The sequence below is a fragment of the Hyperolius riggenbachi genome, chromosome 1, assembly GCF_040937935.1.
Source record: "Hyperolius riggenbachi isolate aHypRig1 chromosome 1, aHypRig1.pri, whole genome shotgun sequence".
Classification (NCBI taxonomy): domain Eukaryota; kingdom Metazoa; phylum Chordata; class Amphibia; order Anura; family Hyperoliidae; genus Hyperolius; species Hyperolius riggenbachi.
Window position 1 is genome coordinate 528,523,515 of NC_090646.1, and position 26,312 is coordinate 528,549,826.

The 26,312-nt window shown below is 44.9% G+C and overlaps 1 protein-coding gene across 6 annotated transcripts in view; it reads right to left on the reverse strand.

Annotated features, from left to right (window-relative positions):
- Positions 1-924: 924 nt before the first annotated feature.
- Positions 925-26,312, reverse strand: part of LOC137525225 (serine/threonine-protein kinase TAO3) — a 278,858-nt gene continuing 253,470 nt past the window's right edge. For all 6 annotated transcript variants that reach the window (XM_068246237.1, XM_068246260.1, XM_068246217.1 and 3 more), the window contains 3 exons: positions 22,568-22,780; positions 7,046-7,228; positions 925-4,266 (listed from right to left, as the gene is read on the reverse strand). In XM_068246237.1, the coding sequence (XP_068102338.1) occupies positions 4,105-4,266; positions 7,046-7,228; positions 22,568-22,780 (558 nt within the window). In that variant the 3' untranslated portion in view covers positions 925-4,104. The remainder of the gene's footprint in view (positions 4,267-7,045; positions 7,229-22,567; positions 22,781-26,312) is intronic.

A 26,312-nucleotide genomic window follows, 5' to 3' on the forward strand; every position in this document is an offset into this window, starting at 1 on the left:
CATTCATAGGTGTTGAAGGAATATTTAGCATTTTTGTAAGATAAAAAGACAAGATACAAATGTCCTGGGTGGAAATATGGAGAAGATACATTCTCAAGGTGATCGCTATTAACAATCCACACATTCGTCATACAATGCTACGCATGGGGGGTGGGGTGTGTGTGTGGGGGGGGGGGGGATTTCCCGTAAACAGAACAATGCCAATAAGATTCAAAAGCTGAAATGCTTTTCTGCCAGAGGAAAATTCCAGGACCATTGCACTGCGCGTAACCACAAGTCCTTCTGCCGCGGTACAGCCGAGATTCTGTAGTAACTTCAAGGGATTAGGGTACAATGGTTAAACCAATGGCATCAGTATGCTCCTTTTTGTTTCACGTCCAAATAGATCACAAAAATAAATATCTTACCCCATATAACACAATTTAGCACCTTTACATTAGGACAAAATTGGAGAATTAGAGAATTATTTCACTGTATCTTTGCTATAAAAAAAAAAAAAAAAAAAAGGAAAACAAAAAACAAACAAAATGATAAAGACCTGTTTTTCCACTACTCATATTGCAACAATTGTGACAATTACAGTGCTAGTAGTCATGTAAAGCAATGAACAACTTTGAGCTGCTTGTAATAGAGTGAAAGGCCTGCAGCCACAAAGGTTAACATTTTTTTGTACCAGACAGAGTGGGACCCAAATGAGCACAGTGTAGATGAAGTTGCAGATGTGCTTCATAGGTGCATGGAACTATTCACTTGACAAAATGTAAAGCACCCCTTAACACATATTAATACACCCAGTCCTGGTTTTACATATTTCCATTCCAGAGTCTAGGAGATCTGTATAAATATACAATTATATAATTTTTGTTTGGGTTAAAAACAAAATCTTAGAATTCAAAAGTATTGTAAATCGCAACAAATAATAAATACATCCTTATCAATTTCCAGTTTTATTTGTGTGTTATTGTGCCAATTCCCAAAAACTAATCATTTCAAAATATTGTAGGTTTTTATCTTAAATTCAAGTTTCTCTTCATTACAAGAACTATGCACTTTGCAAATGATGAAAAGATTTTTCTTTTTGTTTTCAAATACTGGCTTTGGTGTCCAATAATCATCATCAATATAACGGACAAGTTTCCATATAAAATATTCTTGTAGAAGATTTTATGAACTGAATGCATTTTTCCAGGAAATCAACACAAAATAAAATTCAAATTTTAGTTTTAAATTTGTACACTTCTTTTACATTAAAAGTGCAGCGTGGCAATATCGTGTGTGAAATTACAGCTACATGTATCCAGGAAGAACATAGATAAGAATAACTAACTGCATCAAAATGAATGAAAATGTATTATTCTAGAGGACCTTTTCACATTTTTCTTAGGGCCAAGATGTACTAAGCCAGAGCATAAAGTTCTTTTTTATCTTTTTAAATGTGGACCCTAAATATTAAAATTTGAGCGGGGAAAGCTTTATATGAATTACTTGCCCTGCAAAGATTACTTTTAACAGCTTTTTCTAAAAAGTAGTCAACAGAAGGGAAAGGGAAGTAGTATTTAATTTATTGAGACTCTATACAGATATATTTTTTTTAAATTAAATTCTCTTAAAAATAAAACAAATATCTAACTCATTTTGTGACAAAAAATAGTCCACAAAGTTTAATTTTTCTTATATTATTCTTGAACAAATATGATACATTACTCGTCTAACAAATTTTTATACAGACATTTCAGCTTCAAAAATACTCTCTCTAAGTGGTATTCTTTTTTGTTCATATTGCTTTGTGATATTTTTTGAGAAGACACTGACTCAGTACATCACAGCCATTACCTATTAAATTTTAATGCCCTCCACCAAAAAGTGTAAAAATAAAGGAGAAAATGAAAGAGAAAGGAAAAATTAAATTAAGAAATAAAGGGAAAAAGAACCCTGAAATCCCACATTTCAACATTATGGGTTTAAAAGATAATTAGATGTGTTACATGCTGAACAAGACTTGTTCTGAAGCAACTACAGTACTTCCTGCTCAAGTTCCAGGACTAACAAAGGCAGAAATCAGGTCTGTATCAAGAACCAAAGATATACAATATGACCGGGGTGTATATAGTCACAATTTGTAAATATTTTCAAGTGAAAATTTGCTATTAATACCTAGGAAGAAACAAGTCTTCACGTTCTACTCAAGTACTCTTCAAGTCCAGTTTTACAAATGTGTCCACTCCTATGTACAAAAATGTACTTACTTGGGCTCAGGCATCAAAAGCAATTAACTGGCTGCATACAGCATGGGCAGTAGGCACACTGTTACAGGGATAGAATAGAGGGCTGGTAGAATTATCATGTACTCCCATATACACTGTGTACATAAGTTTGACATGTGTGGGTTTTTTTTTACATCCTGGTATACATTAGCAATATATTGCAAAGATTTAGCAAAAAATTATCCTTTGGCACCATACCATGCCAAAGTCATTGATTAAATAGTGTAGTTTGGTCTTAATTTCCCAGCTGCCTTATGTCAGTTAAGAATACATATGGTATATACATAAAGGAAAACCAGGACTGGAGTAAAAAGTACCATTGATTAGGAGCCAAAAGTGCAATGAAAATTCAAAGTCAATTTCTGCTCCGGCCAGCATGATTCATCAAAAAGAAAAAGAAAAAAAAGAAAAAGAAAATTGAAACAAAATATATATATTATCACAAGACATTCTACCCTCCCCATCTGCCCAAACAACCCCTCTAAGTTCTGCCTCTCCCTCTCCCAACAATAGGTCTATATATATATATATATATATATATATATACACAACATGATTGGTTTCTGTAAAATGTATCAAACCTCAATAGTTTAATAAAATCTCTTCTTTTTTTATTCCTGACGAACAAATACCAAAAAAACAACAATGTTTAACGCAGCAGCAGTAACCTTAAGGCTGCAGTTTTATGCTTCTCTCTCTCTTATATATTAAATTGTATATATATTTTTTGCTTGTATTTTAAACAGAATAAAATGTTTGTAGCAACCAACAGTTATTCACATTTTTCGTTGGTTTTGTATTTTATGTGCATCTCCTCATTTCTCTCTAGTCTCTCAAATGCGTTACTGAACATCAATTAATCTCTTCATCCCTGAATTTTAGTTTTAAGTGTGAGGCACTTTAGAAGATTGGACGGTTAGTCTTCACTGGATACCAACCCTGAATAAGAGAGGTGGTAACCAAACTTCTGAAAGTGCCAAAAATGACTCCACTCTTGACGAGGGAAAAGTCATCAGCTCTTACTTAAACACCACCACTAAACTGGCTCAGGGCTGAAGGGGTTAATCACAGACTGACAACTTGTGCATCATGGGTGATGAAACCAATTAAACTGTGGGCAGCCATCTTTCACAAAATAATTATGGGCTGACTTCTTACCAAACTGCAGGACGCACATGTTTTAGTCCCAGCAGAGGAATCCACCATGTAGCTTTCTCCCCTCCGAGTACTCAAGTAACATCAGGGACACACTGCTCACCTTCTGCCAAAAACTGGCTAAGGACCACAAAGCCCTCATAAGCCCTCCCACAGAGGCATGAAGATACATACCTCTCAATCCTCTTACTGATAAACAACATACCTCTCAGCATCATCCCCAAGGAACATCATGGACAAAACTTTGAATAATCAAGTTATCTCTTTCCAGAAAAGGGGTTATGAATAAAGGAAGAGTTTCGACACAAAACAACTGTAACTTCAAGACTCCTTCCCGCTATTTGAATCTTCGGTTTGTATAACAAGCACCAATGTTCTGATGGATTGAAAATTTTTGTGACAATCAGGGACTTTTGAGAGGTATGCCAGGAAGCTTGCTCCGTGCTCAGATTTGCCCAGAGGCACCCTGGTGAGTAAAAAGAATTACAGGCACTAGTGTCCGACGGACGTCAGAGATAGATAGAGACAGAGAGATAGAGTGAGAGAGAGATAAAGGGAGGGAGAGAGAGAAGAGAGAGAGAGAGAGCACGCCCGTTAAAATGGGGAATGTACGTTTTGCAGGTTCTCCTTGCTGTCACTGTTAATATTATTATTGTTCTTTATTTAAATGGCAAAAACTGGCCTCTCATCTATAGTCCTCCTTGGGATATTCTAACGTCACCAGATTTCCAAAGCCCATCCGTAAACTTTCCATATCGAAGGTTTCAATTTCTCTTTCCTCGCGTTCAAACAAATGCTTGATCCTCTCACTGCGTTCCTTCTGAAGAGCTGCCAACTCCTCTTCAATCTGAAGCAAGAAAAAAAAAAAAAACAACCTAAATAAAGTCCATGGAATCTTATAGCTGCACAAAGTGTACAGTTCTGGGTCAAAATAAGTAACTAAATATATACATGTACTTGTCTTTCTACAAATATTTCTTATTTAAAATCTGCTGTTAAAGCAGAACCCAAGGATGTTTTTTTTTTTTAAAGAAAAAAAAAAAAAGAGAAAAAAAAAAAAAGGATGACTCCTAACGAATCATAATCTTCTTCCCTTGCTTATAAGCTGCTCTGAAAGGCTGCAAAATAACCCCAAACAGGTTTTTTTTTTAGTTCCTGTGAAACTTTCAGACAAAAGAGTTTTACATCTCAGTGTGTTTTGACAATTTCCGCGGTTTCTTCACGGCACAACACAGTCATTCCTTCATAAAGGAATTTAAGTATCCATTTATCAGAATATATAAAATGAACTTCTCCCTAAGGCTGCGTACAAACTGACAACGCATGTCGCCCATCAGGGATCAGGACCAGAATCCCCCTTGAGGCAGCATCGCAGGGCTGGGCTGCACACACGCATGCCAGCTGGGGGTGGACCATGGAGGGACGAGCTGCGCATGTCTGACGTCCTGCGGTGGGTTGAACAATGGGATCAGTGCCGCTGGGGTTGAGTAGATCTGCTCGGCGGATGGCTTGCCGGTCGCGTCGCTGGCTGCCGTACACACGCCCCGGTTGTAGGCGGAGGCGGTCGTTATCTGACTTAGCCGATGTGTATGAGTCTTAAGGGAGGTTCATAAATTGAGTGTGCAGTACAGAGGGTAGGGGCAGGCATTACTTGCCATTACCTGCCTTCGGGGGCCTGCTCCCTAACCCCTCATGCTTCATTCCCTTACCCCCGCCCGCTCCCCCAATTATGCTGGCATCCATTGTCTCCAGAAAGACCCAGAGCGGTGTTGAGGGTTCCTGCTTGCTTCAATGTATGATGGGACATGTACTCCCATCAAAGGACTGTATCTCCTGGCATGCATTGTGGTAGTTGGGGATGTGCAACACCACTAGGATTCTCCTTCCCCGAGGTAAGTAATATTTCGCCCTGGCCCCCACCACATTAGGGAAGGTTCATTTTATATATTTTGATAAATAGGTGCTACGTTACCTTTAAAGGAAGCCCAAGGTGACAAACTTATATAAACTATTGCATTCATCCTCCTACTCTTCTAAATTGTTTTTTTTAAGAATTCCAGTTGTATTTTCTTTTTTTAAAACCAAAAAAAGTAGGTTTAACACTGTAATGTCACAGCTGTCTGAGTTAAAATTGGCTGAAGGAATTTTTTTTTCCCTTTTAAGAAAAAAATAGCCACAGTTTATGAAGACTTAACCATATTGATAGGCTTCATCACCACACTCTTGGTGTTGGGCATCAAGCCTCATGTTTGCTAATCAGAATTTGCCAGATTTAATTATTTCATAGAATTAGATAAAGAAGGGGAAAAGAGAAACAGACCAAAATAAGAAAAGTATCGTAACCTCCAGAGTACAAGACACCCTCCCAACCCCCCGGAATCCTGCAATTCCGATAGAATTCCGTAGTTGCCACCGCCCTCGCAGCAGAAATGGATCGGAACCCTGTGTTCAACGCGGAACTCAGCCGATCTCGAAAGTGTTCCCCAGTCCAGAGCCCCACTGTATTATCAGATATTGCAAGGCCTAAAATAAAGTGCTCCAGCATGTATAACTGCTAAGTGCACCTTTACAAAGAGAACGGGTTTCAGAGATGGCCGCAGGCAGAGCCTCCCGATAAAATCAAAACGCCAGCAAGTGCAGGGATCCCCGCATCATCAGATACCGCGAGTCCCAGAACCAAGTATCACATGCTCAGCATATGCATGACTGCTAAGTGCACCTTGCCAAAGAGTACCTGTTTCAGAAGTGGCTACAGGTAGATCCTCCCGACACAGTATGCACAGGGAACTTTGCTTTATCAAATGCCTCAAGGCCCAGAATAAAGTGTCTCAGCATGCATGACCGCCAAGTGCACCCCGGCAGAGAGCATCCGTCTCAGAAGTGGCTGCAGTCAGAGCCCCCTGACCCATCTCAAGCAACAGCACATGCAGGGGCCCCTACACCACCAGACACCACAGAACCCAAAACCAGGTGTCCCAGCATGCACAACCACAAAGCGCACCCCGGCCAAGAGCACCTGACCCCGAAGTTGCCGCAGGTAGAAGGAATTTTAATATCAAAAGCAGGTAGTCACTAAGGACAGCAAGTTTTGTTGGGTGTTGTCAATATTTAAATTTGGTTTCGTGTCAGGTGTGCATCAAGTAACATCTACAGTCATAAAGGACAACTGAAGTGAGAGAGACATGGAGGCTGCCATATTTAATTATTTTTAACAATACCAGCTGCCTGGTTATCCTGCTGATCCTCTGCCTCAAATACTTTTAGCCATAGACCCTGAACAAGCATGCATCAGATAAGGTGTTTTTGCCATTAGTCAGATGTGACACGATTAGCTGCATGCTTGTTTCTGGTGTTATGCAGACACTGCTGCAGCCCAACAGATCAGCAGGGCTGCCAGGCAACTGGGATTGTTTAAAATGAAATAAATATGGCAGTCTTCATATTCTTCTCACTTCAGTTGTCCTTTAAATGGCCCCCTTCCTCAGCAACCAGAAAAATGCTTTGTTATCGTGAGTTGAAATATGACAGAATACAATAAAGATGTAAACAATCAATCTCTGAGAATATCTATACTAAAGAGATATACAGAAAATATTGGAGGTAAATTGCAGCTGATTCTTCTGTACCTTCTGTTCCAGGTGCGCTCTACGAAGAGACACCCTTTGCTCCAGCTTCTGCAGTTCACGCTCATGCTGTGCCTCAGTCTGCATCTTGATCTTGCTCTGGTAGGCATTCAGTAGCTCCATCTCCTGTTGAAGCTGTTGCCTAAGAGCCTGACATTCTGCTTCTTGAGCTTCATCCAAGCGCAGCTGTCACCCCGGCCAGAGGAAAAAGTACAAAACCGCACAGAGGTGGTCCAAAGTTGGTGTGCAATAGGTAAAGAGAAAAGAAAACATTATACAACCAAGTTTACTGTTCCAAGAGAATGTAACATTTTCAAAGAGAATACTACATTCTAACAAACTACAACTATGCATCCTCCAAGCTTCGCTTCAGGCAGCTTTCACATATATTTTTTTAAAGTGTTGTAGTTTTGTCCAATAAAGACATAAAAATAGGTGCTGGACCAGTTCACAAATACTCATCTCCTCCTCAGCAACCTATAGTCGCCTGCTTACTTCCAGTCAACCTAAACCAGCCCTACAACAAACACATTGGCAGGCAATGGGGAGTGCAATTACTATTCTTAGCAAAAACCATGCCTCCCTGCTGATCACCTATAAGCATCTCAAGTGGAGGGGCATAGCTTCTGACTGACTAGCTGGGGAGTAAGTGAGCAGGCAGTATAGTTGCTGAGGAGCACACAAAGATTTATGAATTGGTGCAGCACAGATTTTCCTTTTATCTAGTATAAGCTGTAACAATGCTTAAATAGTACCAAATGTCAAAATGGCAGAGGCTGTTTTGACCATTTGGCCTGTCAGATGATAGAGGATTGAATGGATGTTTTGGTGAAATACTTACCTGTCCTGGCATCATCCCTCCAGGCAGGGGATTGCTCCAACTTTGTTTAGAGTTGGGCCTGGGCAATTTTTATTCCAAAGTGCCCACCAAGGCACTTTGGCTCGGCATCCATGGCCTAATTGGTGGCTGCTGAGCTGGGTGTAGGAAATGGCAGAGGTTTTCTGAAGAGCTTCTTCAGTCTTCGGAAACACGGCCTCATCTACACTGCCGAGGAGCGGATTGCCCCCTGTGACCCGAAGACTACCCGTTCTCATTAAGACAGAGCCTGTCATTCATTGACATGCTGTGTCATTTTGAACTTAGATACTCTAACAAAAAACATCTCCCACATGCCATTTAAAAGAATGTACTACTAAGTGAATATTGAACTCCCCCCCCCCCCCCCCCCCCACGAAATAAAAGAAACAAAAACAAACAAACACTACCGCCAAACTTGGACCTACAGCTTACCAACAGCAAGGGCCTGCCTAGCTCAAAACTATTCCAATAGAATCTGTGATTTTGAATCTGCTTTAGAAGTACAGCAAATTATGCACTACTTAATGTGTAAAACAATATATAAAAATACACTGGTAGATATTTGTTTAGAATGGTGCAAAATTCCTTACTGAGGCCATCATTTAGGATAGAGAGTGGGGGGGACAAACATGGACCTTGGGCAAAGAAGAGTGCAGCGGTTATAGCTGCAATACAGAAGCAGATACTGATAATTTTTGTAAAATGAATTTCTGGTTGTAACACTAGTAACATTGCCTTTATCCAGGGCCAGTTTAAACAGCACGGTGGCCCCAGGGCAGAGGTAACCTGCTCCCCACCACCCTTTGGCAAAGTCAGTCACCCCCGGACACCATGGCAACCATCACCCAGTATAGGCAGAGTCCTGCCCACTCTAAAGGTAGAGTGCTGCCCCTGTATAGGTAGAGTGCTGCCCCTGTATAGGTAGAGTGCTGCCCCCAGTAAAGGTAGCAAGGTGTCCCACTCACCTTGTCTGAGACCTGCAGATCAGCACAGTGACTGATAGACCTCCAGATCAGCTCAGGTCCTGAATCAGAGCAGCCACAGCAACCAGGCGCATCACCTCAAATGCAGGAAGTGATGTGTGATGTCACTTACGCATATGAAGTCTGCGGTACTGTGCGCTGCTCTCTCTCCTTCTGATACCGTGCTGATCTGCAGGTCTGTCATTCAGTGCACTGGGGTCTTTCAGTCACCACAGGTCTGAGGGGGCTGTAGATCCCAGAAGACCTGTAGTATCTCTGGGAACCAATGCAGAGAGCATTGTGTGGTATATAATTGACGTGATAAAGTGTATGTAAACCTAGCTGGAGCTTTAATAGAGATTACCATATAACACATAGAAATCAGTATATGCACTATTTCATAACAGCCCATTCTATAATCTTAGATAATTAAGCAGGTGCATCCCTTGAAACAATTCTTCCAAACAACATGATTAGGTTTGTGTGCCCCCTACCCACTACAACATACCTAGACAGTGCCTTCTCCCAAATGGAATAATTCAGGAGCACAAACATCATTGTTAGGCAGCATGCCCACACACATAATATCGGCATACCTCTAGCAGTTCCCATAAGACAGTGGCAGAGCCATAGTTTACTTACAGGTGACAGATTTGCAGTTACAAAGGAGAGTCTGCCTTACCCTGGCACTACACTCATTGATTTAAAAAACAAACACGTGGGGGCGGAGCCAACCATGGAGGAGTAAGGACGTGAGTGTGCTGAGCTCCCGACCCCGCATGCATTTAACAGCAATTATTATACCGAAATTTGAACCTGGAGACAGCTAGAAGGGTATGAAGGGTGATAGAAAAGCACCAGCCTCCGACAGGTGTCCTCCAACTCCGACCCAAAGACCTGTGACTGGATATTTTCAGGCACTAGGCCCGACCACGTAATCTACCAACATGGCGGACGCCGCATCTTCTTCCTCCCACGCCTCCACATCTTTCAAATCAGGCCCGGCGGCCCTGTGCAGCCTAGAGGATATCTGGAAATACCTACGAGGCCTCCCAACTAAACAAGATCTGGACGAGCAGACGGAGCGAATAGTCACCTCCACGAAGGCGGAGATAGCCTCCATCCACGCCGACATCTCTGGCCTCTCAGACAGGGTGACCACGGTGGAGGGCGGCCTTGCGACCCTACGCGCAGAAGTGGCGCAGCTAAAAGAGGCGAAAGATAAGCAGCTTATGTGCAACCGTACGCTACGAACACAAATGGAGGACATGCAGAATAGGAACCGCCGCAACAACATAAGAGCGCGCGGGGTTCCCGAGTCGGTTTCGGCTGATGATATTACCACCACCCTCCGCGCCATTTTCAACGGCCTGCTGAACCGGCCGGCGGAACAACGCCTTAAGTTCGATAGAGCGCACAGGGCCCTCAGAGCTGCCCCCACAGACCAAGACCCACCTAGGGATATCATCTGCAGGCTCCACAACTTCACGGAAAAGGAGGCCATTATGAAAGCCGCCCGCAATGCGGATATCGTTACCTGGCAAGGGGCCACGATCACTCTATTTCAGGACTTGGCTCCATCCACCCTGATCCAGCGGCGAGCCCTGAAGCACCTGATACAAGCTCTGCAGTCTATGGGCGCCTCCTACCACTGGGGATTTCCCTTCCAACTGGTGATACAACCCGGGTCTAAGTCCTTCACCCTACGCCACCCCTCGGAGCTGCCAGATCTGTTCCAGGCCTTCGCGATGGACAAAGTGGACCTACCGGAGTGGGACCCCGACTCCATGGATACCACGCGGCCGCCTAAAAAACGCGGCCCTCGCCGCTAAGGTCATGTGAGTAGCACCATGCTTTGTTGCCCCTATGAACTGCTGGCCGGCTCGCCCTGACCGGCTTCCCCCCAAAGCCCTGCATCAAAAACTTTGCTCTAATCCCACTCTCCCACCAGCATTGGACTGCCACGGACTTTGCTGCTCCGTACCCCCTATCCCTCAGAGGTCCACACCCCCACATATCGCTCACATTGAGCCCCCCTGAACCCTAGCCCATCATCCGCATTATAAGGCAGGTCTGTTGCTATACACTACTCTTATATGCTCCCCTTTGTATGCTGTACTGGGCACCCCGAAGCTCCCCACGCGAACACTGAAGGGATTTTTATTCCTAGGACTCAATTTGTGGATGTGCCCCAAACGGACTCCTGCCATCACGAACTAACCCTTGCTCACTGCCTATGCCGCACCCTTAATGGGCATATTTAGGAACTGAGCTGACCATTACATGTACATTCAAAGCTAATCATTAGCATCCCTATGCCTTTTATTTTGTAGGAGGTACTGTGCAGGAAACGCACACACTATAGCGAACAATGGAAGAGGGGTGGGGGGGCTTTCCGCCATCTTAATGCTGGACATGTTGCTCTTGTTATTCGTGTGCAGCTGGATGGCGGGGAGCTTGGCCCTCCCCATATAGGATAGTGTTTGTGGGAACGCGCTCTTGAGCGCGTCTTGCTGTGATCTTGAGGTGGGAGACGCCCCGGGGGCGCGGGGACACCCCTCCGGAGTCATTTTAACCTCTTACGCTGCCGCTCTTTTCTGCGGTGGCCCTGTGTCTCCGGGCGCCTGAGGGGTGCATTTGATTACTTATAGTAATATGTATAGTATAAGTATATGGCGCAGTGTGTTGCGGCTCAGCCTGTCTATTCGCCTTGACGCACTGGACGCTTTGGTTATTGCCAGCGGGGAGATGGAACGGGGTTGCGGGGCACCGTGCCCGCCCGCCCTCCCTCCCCTCCCTGAATGCAATGACGGACTTTCCCGTCTCCCTCCTGGCCTGTCGTATCCCGGGGCGCACGAGTGAGTGTTTGCCCCTGGGCTGTGGCGGCCGGCTTGGGAGATGGGATGCACGATACCTAGCGGGGGGGGGGGGGGGGATTGATACAACAGCGGCCCTCTGATCCCGGGGTTTAATACGCAAATCTATGGGAAAGTACTGCAACAAAGGGTCAGGGCACTGCGCACACTGCTATATTATTGACCAATGTGAAATATTTCGGTAGCAGTGTGAAACCCATTGTGTACATGGCGGATCTAAAACTGATGTTCAGTTTGTGGGAGAGTATTGGGGAGGGGGGATGGGTCGGTTTGGGGTGAGTAGGCCGGCAATGGGGAAAGAATAGTACATGTTGTTGAGGTGGTACATATGTTCTACATCCTTTTTATTGTTTGGATAAACACCTAGAATGCCCCTCTCAGGTTCACATCAGCCAATGCGCTGTTTCCTGTTTCGACACTAAGCATGCGGGACCCCGGGAGTACCGGGACACATACCTCTCTTAGGTGTGGTCTTCCTTACCCCGCGGCTAAACGCCACGTTCTTTGGAGACTTAGAGTCTCCTAATTGAAGGGATAACATATCCACGTACCGGGCACATTACGTGACCCACAGGTAAATCTCTGTACAGTCTGTACCTTACCTATGTTGTTTGTGTGGTTTGTTACACACTTTATGTTATTTATCTCTCTTGATCTATCCTCTACTCTATCTCTTCTCTTATCAGTTACTTCTGCTGATAATACTCTACTAATTCCCCCCTATATGGTGTGTCGAGGGGTTTGCCCGGTGTTGGTGCGCGTTCCAGCAGGCACTTAGACTGCTGTCCTTGAACGCCAGGGGGCTGAATGTTCCGGAGAAAAGATCCTCTATTTTAAATGTTTGTCATAAGGATAGGGCAAATTTCATTTGCTTACAAGAAACTCATTTTAAAGGACCCAAAACTCCCAAGTTGACCAACAAGCATTATAAACAGGCATATTACAGTCTCCCTGAAGATAACAAAACTAAGGGCACGGCCATCTTGATCTCTAGAGCTACCCCTTTTAGTCTCCAGGCAGAATATAGTAATCCACTGGGTCGTTTTAACCTAATTAAGGGTACAGTGTACAATCAAAAAAATCACAATTGGATCCTTCTATGCCCCCAACACTCAGCAGGTCACTTTTCTACAGGCTTTCTTATCCAAACTCAGTTCATTTGCTGAGGGAAGCATAGCTATTGGAGGTGACCTCAATCTCGCGTTGGATCCCACTTTGGATGATTCCTCCCAGAAATTCCCGATCTCCAGAAGGCTCCTTCGCAGATCCAGATCCCTCCTTCATAAAATGCAACTAATTGACATTTGGAGAATACACAACCCCTCGCAAAGGGACTACACCTTTTTCTCCTTCCCTCACTCATCTTACTCGAGAATTGATTATATCTTCCTATCACAAAACCTTTTATCAGTCACCTCCTCGGCCAAAATTGGGAGCATATCACTTTCTGACCATGCGCCAGTCTCGGTGGACCTTGCTCTGGGAGAGTGCAGAAAGGGTAGCGCATCCTGGCGATTAAACAACTCATTACTCCAAGATAAAACGTTTTATCAAAAATTCAAAAACGAGATGGAAGAATTCTTCCAAATTAATAACAAGGAAGATACACCCCCCTCCATCCTATGGGAAACAAACAAGTGTTATGCACGAGGTTTACTGATCAGAGAGGGAGCCAGAAGGAAGCGGGTGAGGGAGAAGGAGATCCAGGACACTTTTAATGCCATAGAATCACTAGAAACTCAACACAAACTATCTTGCTCACCGGAAACATTAGCTGCCCTCACTAAACACAGGGAGACCCTTAAGAAACTCCTTTTTCACAAAGCCAAATACGCGGCTGAAAGATGCCGTCGAACCTTTTATGAATATGGGAATAAATGCAGCTCAATTCTAGCGAGGGCCCTTAAGACCCAGCAAATTTCCAATTACATTCCAGGTATTAAAAACAAAAACTCCAAGATGGTACATAAATATGAGGACATCTCTGGAGCATTTCGAGATTTTTACTCTAACCTATATAATCTGCCCCCACGCCCTGACAAACCATCAACTACCATTAATAGAGCCCATATATCAGACTACATTCAGCAGTCAGGCATGCCGTCCTTAACGGAGGCCCAATTCAAAGAACTTGAGGAACCTTTCACAGATGACGAGCTTTACACCGCGCTCTCCCAGATGCCCTCCGGGAAAGCCCCGGGACCAGATGGGTATACATCCGAATATTACAAAAAGCTCTGTCCCCTCCTGGCCCCTTTTATGTTAGGAGTCTTTAACAGGGCTGATCGGAACAGCTGAATTCCGATTTCGTCGAAATTTCGTGTACCGCATGCGAAAACCGAGTTTCGTGTTCCGAATTTTCGTGTTCCGAGTGCATTTCTATTGAATTAAATAGTGTTAACTTCTGCGGTTAATTGTAAAGCCCCCGTACATGCTATCATCACTAAATTTGGCATGTATGTTAAGCAGATGAGTAGGAACATGGTAAAAAAAAATTTGTGAAAAGAGCTTATAGTTTTTGAGCAAATCGATTTCAAAGTTTCATAAGAAAAATGTTTTTTAAACTGTGTAAAATGACACTGCTGCAGAGCAGGTTACTGCATTCCGAGTTCTGTATACATATTGTATACATTTCATGAAAACAGACAGCGTGGGGTCCCCCCTCCCAAGCCTCCTTAACCCCTTGTCCCCCATGCAGGCTGGGATAGCCAGAATGCGGAGTCCCGGCCACGTGGGGCTTCGCACCCTGAGCTATACCAGCCCGCATGGTCCATGGTATGGGGGGGCTCTGGAGGAGAGGGGCGGCCAACCTCCCCCTCTCCCCCAGAGCCCTTGTCCAATCCATGGACAAGGGGCTCTTCCCCACCTCCGGTGCCCCAGGAGGAGGTGGGGGCCGCCGACGTCCTGGGGGGTTCATGGTGCCATCCGGGGTTCCCCTTTAACAAGCGAACCCTGGAAGCCGCCCCCTCCCCAGGAGAAATGAGTATAGGGGTACACGGTACCCCTTACCCATTTCAGCAGAGTTAAAAAAAGAAATAAAAACATGACAATGAAAAAAGTCCTTTATTGTTCTAAATTAACCAGGGATACTTACCTTGCAATAATCTCACGCCAGTAACCTCAGGAGTGGTCCCACGCCAGTATCCTCTTATGACATCCCACCTCCCTCCCACACTGGCGAACTCCCACCACTGAATGGTCACAGTCAGCCTCTGCATCTGTATAGCAGAGGCTGAGAACATGAAAATTTTGCCTTTAAAACAAGAAATTTCGGCAAACAGTGATGCAATCAAAATGGCCACTGGGAAATCCCCGATCGCTGCGCACTCCCCCCCCACCTCCAGAATTCCAGCCAGCCAGCGGAACGGCTTACCGAGAGCGATAGCTCTGTGTGCCGCTGGTCTGGTATTCTGCACTGACACTGTCCAATCACGCTCTCGCAGTACTTCCTGTGAGAGCGTAATTGGACAATGGAATGCAGGAGACCAGACCAGCAGCTGCACACAGAGCTCTTCTCTCGGTAAGTGATTCCCGCTCGCTGCCAAGTTTCCAAGTTTAGGTAGGCAGGTATATAGGTGACCCCAGTATAGATATACCCAGGTCTATAGGTGTCCCCAGTTTAGGTAGGCAGGTCACCAGTTAGTGGGGGCCCCCATGCTGGAAGGGGGGGCAGTGGGCACAGAGTGGCGGGGAGGAGTGGAAGCCTTCCCCCCTCCCTCACCTAGGGTCCCCCTTCTGTGCTCTCCCTCCAAAATTGCAGCCAGCAGCGAGCGGGAATCACTTACCGAGAGAAAAGCTCTGTGTGCCGCTGCTGGTCTGGTCTCCTGCATTGCATTGTCCAATTACGCTCTCACAGGAAGTACTGCGAGAGCGTGATTGGACAGTGTCAGTGCAGAATACCAGACCAGCGGCACACAGAGCTATCGCTCTCGGTAAGCCATTCCGCTGGCTGGCTGAAATTCTGGAGGTGGGGGGGAGTGCGCAAGGGGGGGCCCTAGGTGAGGGAGGGGAGGCTTCCCCCCCTCCCCGCCGCTCTGTGCCCACTTTCCCACCTTCCTGCGCTGTGCCCCCCTCTATTCTCTTAGGAGGTCCCGCGCACCTGCCGATCCTGCAGAACTCCTGGGGATGAATGGCTGTAGACAGCCTCTGCAATCTGTATTGCATAAACTAGAAACACGAAAATTGTTTGCTAAAACAAGAATTTTCGGCAAACAGTGTCATAAACAAAATGGCTGCTGGGGAATCCCCGTTCCCCGGAGGCCACCTCAGAGTGTCAGAATACGCGTTATTTCACATGAATGGGTGGGTCCAGGGGATTAGGGCACCTCCTGCTCTGGTCACCTGGACCCACCATCTATGTGAAAAATCACTGGTTTCGCCACTCTAGTGTGGCCTCCAGCAATCGGGGATTTCCCAGTGGCCATTTTGATTGCATCACTGTTTGCCGAAATTTCTTGTTTTAAAGGCAAAATTTTCGTGTTCTCAGCCTCTGCTATACAGATGCAGAGGCTGACTGTGACCATTCAGTGGTGGGAGTTAGTCAGTGTGGGAGGGAGGTGGGATGTCATAAGAGGATACTGGCGTGGGACCACTCCTGAGGTTACTGGCGTGAGATTATCCCAAGGTAAGTATCCCTGGTTAATTTAGAACAATAAAGGACTTTTTTCGTTGTCGTGTTTTTATTTCTTTTTTTAACTCTGCTGTAAGGGGTACCGTGTACCCCTATACTCATTTCTCCTGGGGAGGGGGCGGCTTCCGGGGTCCGCTTGTTAAAGGGGAACCCCTGATGGCACCATGAACCCCCCAGGACGTCGGCGGCCCCACCTCCTCCTGGGGCACCGGAGGTGGGGAAGAGCCCCTTGTCCATGGATTGGACAAGGGCTCTGGGGGAGAGGGGGAGGTTGGCCGCCCCTCTCCTCCAGAGCCCCCCCATACCATGGACCAAGCGGGCTGGTATAGCTCAGGGTGCGAAGCCCCACGTGGCCTGGGCTCCGCATTCTGGCTATCCCAGCCTGCATGGGGGACAAGGGGTTAAGGAGGCTTGGGAGGGGGGACCCCACGCTGTCTCTTTTCATGAAATGTATACAATATGTATACAGAACTCGGAATGCAGTAACCTGCTCTGCAGCAGTGTCATTTTACACAGTTTAAAAATCATTTTTTCTATGAAACTTTAAAATCGTTTATTTCAAAAACTATAAGCTCTTTTCACAAATTTTTTTTTTACCATGTTCCTACTCATCTGCTAAATATACATGCCAAATTTAGTGATGATAGCATGTAAGGGGGCTTCACAATTTACCACGGAATTTAGCACAATTGACTTCAATGTAAACACGAATTCGGTACTCGGAATTGCAGAATTTTCGAGTTTCGAGTGCTTACTCGGAACTGCCAAATTCCGATGGTAAACTCGAAATTCGGAATCCGAGAGCTCAGCCCTAGTCTTTAACTCCATTGCAGAATGCCCCTCGGCCCAAAGCGCAATTCCAACTCAGATGCTAGAATCTCATATTTCTGTTATCCCAAAAGCAGGAAAGGACCCCTCCCAATGCCAGAGCTACAGACCAATATCACTGCTGAATGTCGACCTTAAATTATATGCTAAAATGTTAGCCAACCGTTTAGCCCCACTCCTAAATGGCCTAGTACACCCGGATCAGGTGGGATTCATACCAGGAAGAGAGGCGAGGGACAACACAATCCGCACCCTGAATGCCCTTCACTGGGTGAGGTCCCGGTCCACCCCCACCTTATTACTATCCACAGACGCGGAGAAAGCATTTGATAGGGTGGACTGGGACTTCATTGAAGAAACCCTTCGCCATATTGGTCTGGGTGAAAGGACGTCCAAACAAATTTTAGCATTATACTCCTGCCCGTACGCTAGAGTAAGAGCCAATGGGGTATTGTCCGAGCCGTTCTCCATTCATAATGGGACCAGACAGGGCTGCCCCCTGTCCCCCCTAATTTTTGCCCTGTCCTTGGAACCCTTCCTATGCACAATACGCAACAATCCCGACATTAAGGGTATCAGTTTCCCACGCTCCACCCACAAAGTGGCCGCCTACGCGGACGATCTGCTTTTTTTCCTCACCAACCCGCACATCTCATTACCCAATTTGTTAATAGAATTTAAAAGGTATGGTCATCTCTCCAACATGGCCATTAACTACGATAAAAGCGAGGCTCTAGGGGTGCTGCTATCAGCAGAACTGAGGTCCTTACTGCAATCAAATTTTCTATTCAAATGGCCCAATAAAGCCCTAAAATACCTAGGAGTACAGATCACCCCAAATCCTAAGGACCTCTTCTCAGTTAACTTCATCCCCACCCTAGAAAATATTAAACAGGATCTTCTCCGCTGGGATAAACCACATTTTTCCTGGTTTGGCAGGGCTAACATTATCAAAATGACCATTATGCCCCGTCTATTATATCTATTTCAAACATTACCGATTTTTATCCCTACCAAATATTTTCAAACAGTCACACAAACCTTCTCAAAATTCATCTGGAATGGCCGTAAACCAAGGCTTAAATACCCCCTTCAAACTGCCCCTAAGGAGATGGGAGGGATGGCTATCCCTAATCCGCGTCTCTACCACTCAGCAGCCACCCTGACTAGAGTCATAGACTGGCATAGACACTCGCGCTTTAAAAGATTGGTCTCTATGGAAAACGAGATAATGGAAGGACGGCTCGCGCACTGCCCCTGGTTTGCTCCCTCATACAAAATAACAGATCCAGCAGCCTCTTTGATCTCTCAGACACTAAAAACGCTGGCAAAACACAGGCAAAACCCTGATATCTCACCTTGGCCCTCGCCTCTACTCCCTATTCTGGATAATCCGAGTTTCCTGCCTGGCCTTCCCCTCAATAGCTACCCTCAATGGCGCACTGGCGCCATACTCCGGGCTCAATCTCTCCTCTCTGAAGGAGACTGGATCACATTACCAAATCTTAGACAGACACTTAACTCCCCGAATTTAGATCATTGGTCATGGCTCCAATTTAGACACTTCATTACGGCCCAAGGACCCAAAACAGCCTTCTCCAGACCCTTAACAACACTTGAGCAAACCTGTTTAGAAGAGGGCCCGATGCGTGGTATGGTCTCACTCCTATACTCGCTTCTGAACAATCCGGAAGCTCCAGCCTCACACTATAGGGAGAAGTGGGAACAAGACCTGGGAATGACCTTCTCAAATAAACAGTGGAATAAAATACTAACCTTCTCGCACAAATGTTCTATATCATCTAAAACTCAAGAGGCCGGTTACAAAATCTTCACAAGATGGTACCTCACCCCATCTAAGCTGCATCTAATGTTCCCAGGGTTCTCCCCTCTTTGTTGGAGATGTGGGTTGGAGACGGGAACCTTGATACACATATTTTGGGCATGTAATAAGATCTCACAATTCTGGTCTGACATAAGGGACCTAATACACACAATGACTGACTCTCTCCCACCAGACTCTCCAGCCTTCTTCCTACTCCACCACAACACCTGGTCTATTCGTAGATATAAAAAAACCCTCACGAGACACCTAGTAAACGCAGCGAGGGCCTTGATAGCAAGGAAGTGGAAATCCACAGATCCCCCCACAATACAGGAATGGCTAAGAGAAGTAGATCAGATAAGCTACATGGAAGACCTCACTGCCACTTTACGTGAAAGTCATGAAAAATACTGGAAAACATGGTTTGGCTGGTTTGAGTTCAAGGAAACGGACCAATACAGGTCCCTGGTGTCTAACCGAAATCTATCTTAATTCGTCTGCAAGACGCACAACCCCCCCTGGCGCTCGGGGAGAACGCGGGCCGGCCGCGGGGCGAGCTCTCGGCACAGTCCATAATCTTTTTCCCACTTTCTCTCCTTTCTCATTCCTCTTTCTCCTCTTACCCTTTTTCTACGTTCTCTCTAGTCACAGAGACCTATAATATTAGGAAAGGGAAATATCGCTTCATACGTTCCCTACACAGTCCTGATTTTTTTTTTTTTACAAAGATATGCCGCAAAAAGGGGGCTATGTCTACTATCTAGGTATAATCACACTACCGGACAAGACCTATTGTAAGTTCCCTCTGGGCGTAGGGCTGTCAGCTTTTCTTTCTGAAATATCCTAGACCTTCCCTTAAGGTATGATAGACCTCCTGCCCCTTTGGCGACATAGAAAATACAATGAGGACCTCTGAAAAACTTTGAAGGGCCGCTCTGGTTTGCGGCCTTACACTATGCTACTTGACATACAGCAAAGAGGTTCCTCTTCGTATATTCAGCACTGTTATGGAATAGTTTCCCCTGCTTTCCTTCACATATACGAACTGCACTTTGTATGGTTTTTCTATGCTAAGATTATGCAAAATGTCTGCTCTACCTAAGATGCAACCTTTATATGATACCTACTGTTGACACTGTCATGATGGTCTGTTTGCTGTTCATTTTCTCTATAGCTTTGAAAAAATATAAATAAAAGAATCTTTAAAAAAAAAAAAAAAAACACGTTTTGGTTACCCATACCCATATTCCTGGAATATTTTCATCATCTTATTTAGAAGACAAAATAAGATTACACAGTGCAGTACATAAAGTAAGATGGGTTTGTATACGGCAGTCACGAGAGGGGGGACAACTTAAACAGCACAGAAGAAAACAAACCTCAAATCCGCTACCCCATTCACTGAGCCGTCTAGGCTTGAAATCGGCCTCCTAAAACAGCAGCCTGTACCAAGTTTATGGATCTGCTTGCACTGTACTAGATACATATAAACCAGAGTCTCTATGGCAGAGTTTTGCTTTAACCTTAAAACCTTACCCAAATCTTGAAAGACTTCAGAAGAGGGTTAAAATAGATCAAAAGAAACAAAAAAAAAATCACCTTTATGATTACCTTTCCAGATGAGTGAAATGACAGGTGAAAGATGTGAGGGCAATTTCTCCAAAAATGACGTAAAAAGATATTCTGAGCAGGAAAAGTTGTCAATGCCTGACATTTTGCTAAGAGCTTGTGCTGCTTGGATACTAACTGCTATAAGATGGCCAGACACTGGTTAGCGGTAGATTAGTTAAAAGATCATCCTTTTTAAGAGGTTGATCGTTTACCTGTTCTACCACTCTGAACCATTGGATAGAGACAGGATTTCAGCAGAAAAAGAGTGGCTTTGGAATACCCAAGTACTCCTTACAGTTGACATGCTATGGAGACATTTGGAGTTACATAAAAAATAAATTACACTTATAGCAGAGACGAGAAAATTTCCAAGGACAAATCACCAAAGCCTTAAACTGCTCATGGTAATGGAGGTACAGCTGGCAGCTCTAACCTGTAGGCTGCTGAAATGTGCCAAAAATATGTTCATTAGAAGCTGACCCTGCTATTTACCGGCCTTTATTACAGGGACAGCTATGCAACCCCTCCCACAATGTGAGGTGCTACACCACTGGCATGGTGCACGGCATTCAGAAGGGAGAAGGTGCAGTCAGAAAAACCTGGCTGCTATGACATGAGCACATACCCCCTTTATAAACGTTAATAAGTCAGTATGTTGGTGATAGCAAGGTGCAGAGGGGGATGGCATGGAGATCAGAAGTTGAGAGTGGGATTGCTACAATCTGAGGCACAGTAGGGTCAATTGTGACCAACAAGCCCTGTTTTAATTATACAACATTTGAATGATATGACTTTCCCACAATGGTAAATAAATACACAAAACTGCAGGGGAAAACCAATATGGCTAGTACTTTCAGAAGCAGAGCCGGGTCAAGGTCCTCCAGCACCCAAGGCTGAAACACCAAAGTGCGCTCCCCTATCCCTCCCACCCCAGCCGTCATACACCGATTGCAATTAGACTAAAGGCTAGTACACACCAGCAATTTTGATTGGCCAATGATTGGTCAATTTTACCACCTCCATGTAGTAAAGAGGCCAAACAGATTTTCTATTCTATGCAGATTATATAGGTAAATGGTCATACTACATGTAGGTGGTAAAATTGACCAATGATTGGCCTATCAAAATTGCTAGTGTGTACTAGGCTTTAGAGGCGCCACAGGGCCCCAACCGCCCCCCCCCCCAGGGCTGTGCCGAGGCAGAGGCGAGAGAGGCTCCAGTCTCGGGGCGCAGTGTAGGAGGGGGCGCACAACTCACTCAGCTATCATTGCCCTATTGTGTTTGAAGCAGAGAGAAATAAGGAAAAGAGATACATGGCAGGGACTGCAAGGCAGATAGCTAGAGATTAAGGTGTTGGGGGCCTGGGTTGCCTCTTAGTCCAATAGCAATCAGTGTGTGACAGCTGGGGTTGGAGGGATGGAGGGGCGCACTTTGGTGTCTCAGCCTCGGGTGCTGGAGGACCTCCTCCCGGCTCTGGTCCCCCCCCCCCCAAAAAAAAAAAAAATCTCTAATTATCTGGCTTGCAGTCATATCAATTTATTCCCTTTTCTTATTTCTCTTTGCTTCAAACACAAGGGAACGATAGCTGAGAGTGTTTTGCGCCCCCCTCCAACACTGGGCCCTGAGGCTGGAGCCTCTCTCGCCTCTGCCCGGCACTGTTGATAAGACACATAGGAAAAACAAAGTGTGCACGTAGTAAAGATGACGCTTTTACAAAAGAGAAAACAGTCTATAACATGAATACTTTTTGCTTGGTCAGACTGTCAGTATCAACTGCCAAAAACAAAATTCAACCCCAAATATTTTGTTCAGATTACAACCTGCCACCTTTTAAAACAAAGACAGACAGTGTAAGCTTTAAACTCGAACAAACAGTAATGTAAGCTCCGCTTTGGAAATGAGATGCATTTATAGAAATTTAAGATGCTTCTTACCGCCTGTGAGGCCATCATTTCATTTATGCTTTGCTCATACTGCTCAGCAAGAATCGCCAGTTTGCGTGTCTGCTCATCCTTCAGGGACTTGAGTATTGTCTTGTGCTCACACTTTGGGGATACCTCCAGCTGGTGATTCTTCAGGGCCTTGTACTGCTTGGTCTGCACTTTGCATGTGTCCTGAAACTGTTTCTTTATCTGCATTTCCATAACCTGCACCATCATAGATAGAACATTAATGATCACCATGTCATGCATTGTTTTAAGTCTTTTCACTTCTCTTCTTTTAAACCTCTGTTATTCATCAAAGTGGGTTTGCAAACAAACCCCCAGGACTGCTGCCCAATCTAGACATTTTTGTGCCAGCAAAAGACAACAGATACCACTAAAAACCAGGTCTGTGGAGTCGGAGTCGGAGTCGTGGAGTCGGGCAATTTTGGGTGCCTGGAGTCGGAGTCGGGAAAAAATGCACCGACTCCGACTCCTAATGAATTTGTAACTGTAATTAAAATAGAAAATATGATAAAATGTTCTATTTCTCAGATAATAGTCATTAAAAATAATGTATATATACAGTATATATACAGTAATAGCTGTGCTTAGTCCACAAAAATGAAATAAACCAATCAAAATTAGTTACTTGTGCTGCTTCAATAAAGCAGTCCCCGTATTTTTAAGGTCAGATATACATATCTGATTGTGACTGTATATATGATGTGTACACAGGAATCTCTTATATATACTAAATAACATCTATGCTGTAAGAATAAAGACTGATGTGTAGCTATGTCACTAATAGAGATGGTCAACGAGATGGAAATAATTGTGCATTGATGCTGATTTATGCAAATGTATGCACTCCCTTTGCTGATGAAATAAAATAATTTGATATGTTATTAAAATTTGGTTTGGTGACTACAAATTAAAGGGTAACTGAGACGGATGAAAAGTAAAGTTTTATACATACCTGGGGCTTCCTCCAGCTCCCTTCAGGCTAATCAGTCCCTCACTGTCCTCCACCACCCGGATCTTCTGCTATGAGTCCTGGTAATTGAGCCAGTCAGCGCTGTCCGGCCGCATGCCGCTCCCACAGCCAGGAACATTCTGCACCTGCGCAATAGTGCTGCACAGGTGTACTATACTCTACATATGCACTCCCCACAGAGCTGCAGGGAATCCACTGAGAATGCTGTGCACATTGAACACAGAGGTGTTGTCTGTTTACAATCTCCTCATTCCCCTTCAGAGTACCTGCACATCATTCTTACATGCACCCACACTTGATAGATGTTCTTTGTTCCGGTTGTACCTTTTACAAGTACTCTTACCAAGGACTAGTTTTAGTCTAAAGGGAATAAATATAGTAGTCTACATATCCTTCTCGCTTCCGTTGTCTTGTAAAATTCCTAAGCGTTGGCAGTTAAGAGATGAATTTCATGTTACATACTTTTAATCAACAAAATTGTAATATGCAAATTAGAGGAGTCGGAGTCGTGGAGTCGGAGTTGGTGGAATCCTAAACTGAGGAGTCGGAGTCGGTGGATTTTTGGACCGACTCCACAGCCCTGCTAAAAACAGAAGTGGATTTATCATGCCCAGTGAAAAAGCAAAACTGGAGGCAGTTGTCCAGAGCAACAACTCCGAATCAGTGTTTCCTTAGAGAGAAACTCTGACCAAAAATTGAACTTTATCTTAATCAGTTGCTGATACCCTCTTTTACATGAGAAATCTATTCCTTTTCACAAACAGACCATCAGGGGGCTCTGTATGGCTGATATTGTGGTGAAACCCCTCCCACAAAAAAACCCCTCGCACAAGAAAAGTTCAAACTTTTGGCAGTTTCCTGTCTGTGAACCTTGTTGCATTGTGGAAAATAGCGGTTTACAGCTGTTTCCAACTGCCAAAAACCATGTAGCAGCTACATCACCTGCCAACAGTAAAATGTTCACTGCAGTTCCTCTTTAAAGTGTACCAGAGATGGTACACTGGCCATTACTGATACTTACCTGGGGCAACCTCCAGCCCCATGAGCACCAGGGCTTCCCTCGATGTCCTCAGGTTCCCAGTTCTGATTCTATGACTCCTGGTAATCCGGTCAGTCACTGCCAATCGTTGCCGTCTGTGCACATGTGGCTCAGCGTGCCCCCGCTGTGCTCCTGTCCTCTGGAGCGTTCAGCGCCTGCGCAGTACTACTGCACAGGTGCAGTACACTCCAGGTAACAGGAGCATGATAAGGGGTGCGCGCGTGCCCAAGCCTGGCATGCGCAGAAGGCCGCAAATGCCCAGATTACTGGGAGTTATAGCGGCAGAAAGTGGTACCCGAGGAGGACGGCGAGTGAGGCCCCGGTGCTCATGGGGCTGGAGGAAGCCACAGGTAAGTATAAATAATGGCCAGTGTACCATCTCTGGTTTACTTTAACAGTTGAAACTAGAATTTCTGATCTGGGCAACCGCTCCATTCCTACTTCCATTATCATTGCACCTTTCTGGATAAAACTATACCCACAGTATTTAAGTTAAAAGCGTACCTGAAGTAACACCACCCCCCCCCCCCCCCCCCCAAACTAGATACTTACACAAGTAAAGTCTGTGCAGATCTTACTCAAGGTGGCCACTAATGATCCAATCTTTTTCATTCCAATTTTACCAAATCTATGGAGTAGAAGGGTAAACTGAGTAAATATATTGAATGGATAATTTAGGCAGCTACCTTATATTACATAGAAATGGTGAGATTGGATGAAAAAGATTGGATCATTAGTGGCCAGCTTTAGGCTTATCCTGTAGGGATGTGCTCGTACAAGGCCGGGAGCACAGCCAGAAGAAGAGGAGGGTCCTGTGGAGGAACGATGGACTAAGAGGATCTAGGAGGCCTCTGGACCATCCAGAGGCTTCCCACTACTAAGGTAGTTAACCCACCCCCTTCCTTGCAGGTTTTCTCTGCTTTAATGTAACTGGACAGGAGGATTTGGTAGGGGGGGGGGGGGAGGCTGAGTGTTGTGCTGTGTGCACAGCATGGACCCTACCCACCTCCTCCCTGTGCTGCTAAAAGATTAACTCTCTGTGGCCAGCACTGCAGCTACATATCAACAGTCTTAGGTCTTATCTTCAGGGCCCTAATAAGTGTTAAAAAACATTTAACCTATTCTAAACTCTAGTAATAAATTGTCCTTATAGAAGGGGTTAAATAAAGGAAAAGGCAGGTCAATATGAGGCATACATAGCCTTCGTACACACTATGGGAAGGGTATGGGTAGAGTTAAATGCTTTATTACATACTGAACAGTGAGGAAGAAGAAACTGGATCGGTAGTGCTAGTCCCAAAGAGTTATTCCTCAGCAGAGGAAGGAGGGCGTTAGGTAATGGCTCTGTGCTGAGGAAGCAACTCACTCTCTAACAAGGAAGTACAGGATGCAGCTAGCTAGCTACTTTCAATATATTTATTGCAAAAAGTACTAATGTATAATGCACACAAGTTGCATACAATCAAATGCATTAGAAATCGGAAGGTTGCAGCTGGGCTTAAAGTATAGTAGTAGCAGGAACTGCTAAAGAGGTTTGTTTAAAGTATGCCCGAGGTGAAAATAAAAAAAAGAAGCATGTGGATTCTAGAGGGTTCCTATGCTATCCATTGCCACAGACCCCCAAGGAATTCAGACAAGGGCTTGTTGAAAAAAAAGAGCGAGACTGCGCTCCTCTTCAGGCATGGGCACAGCTGAACTGTGCATGAGCGAGTACAGATGCA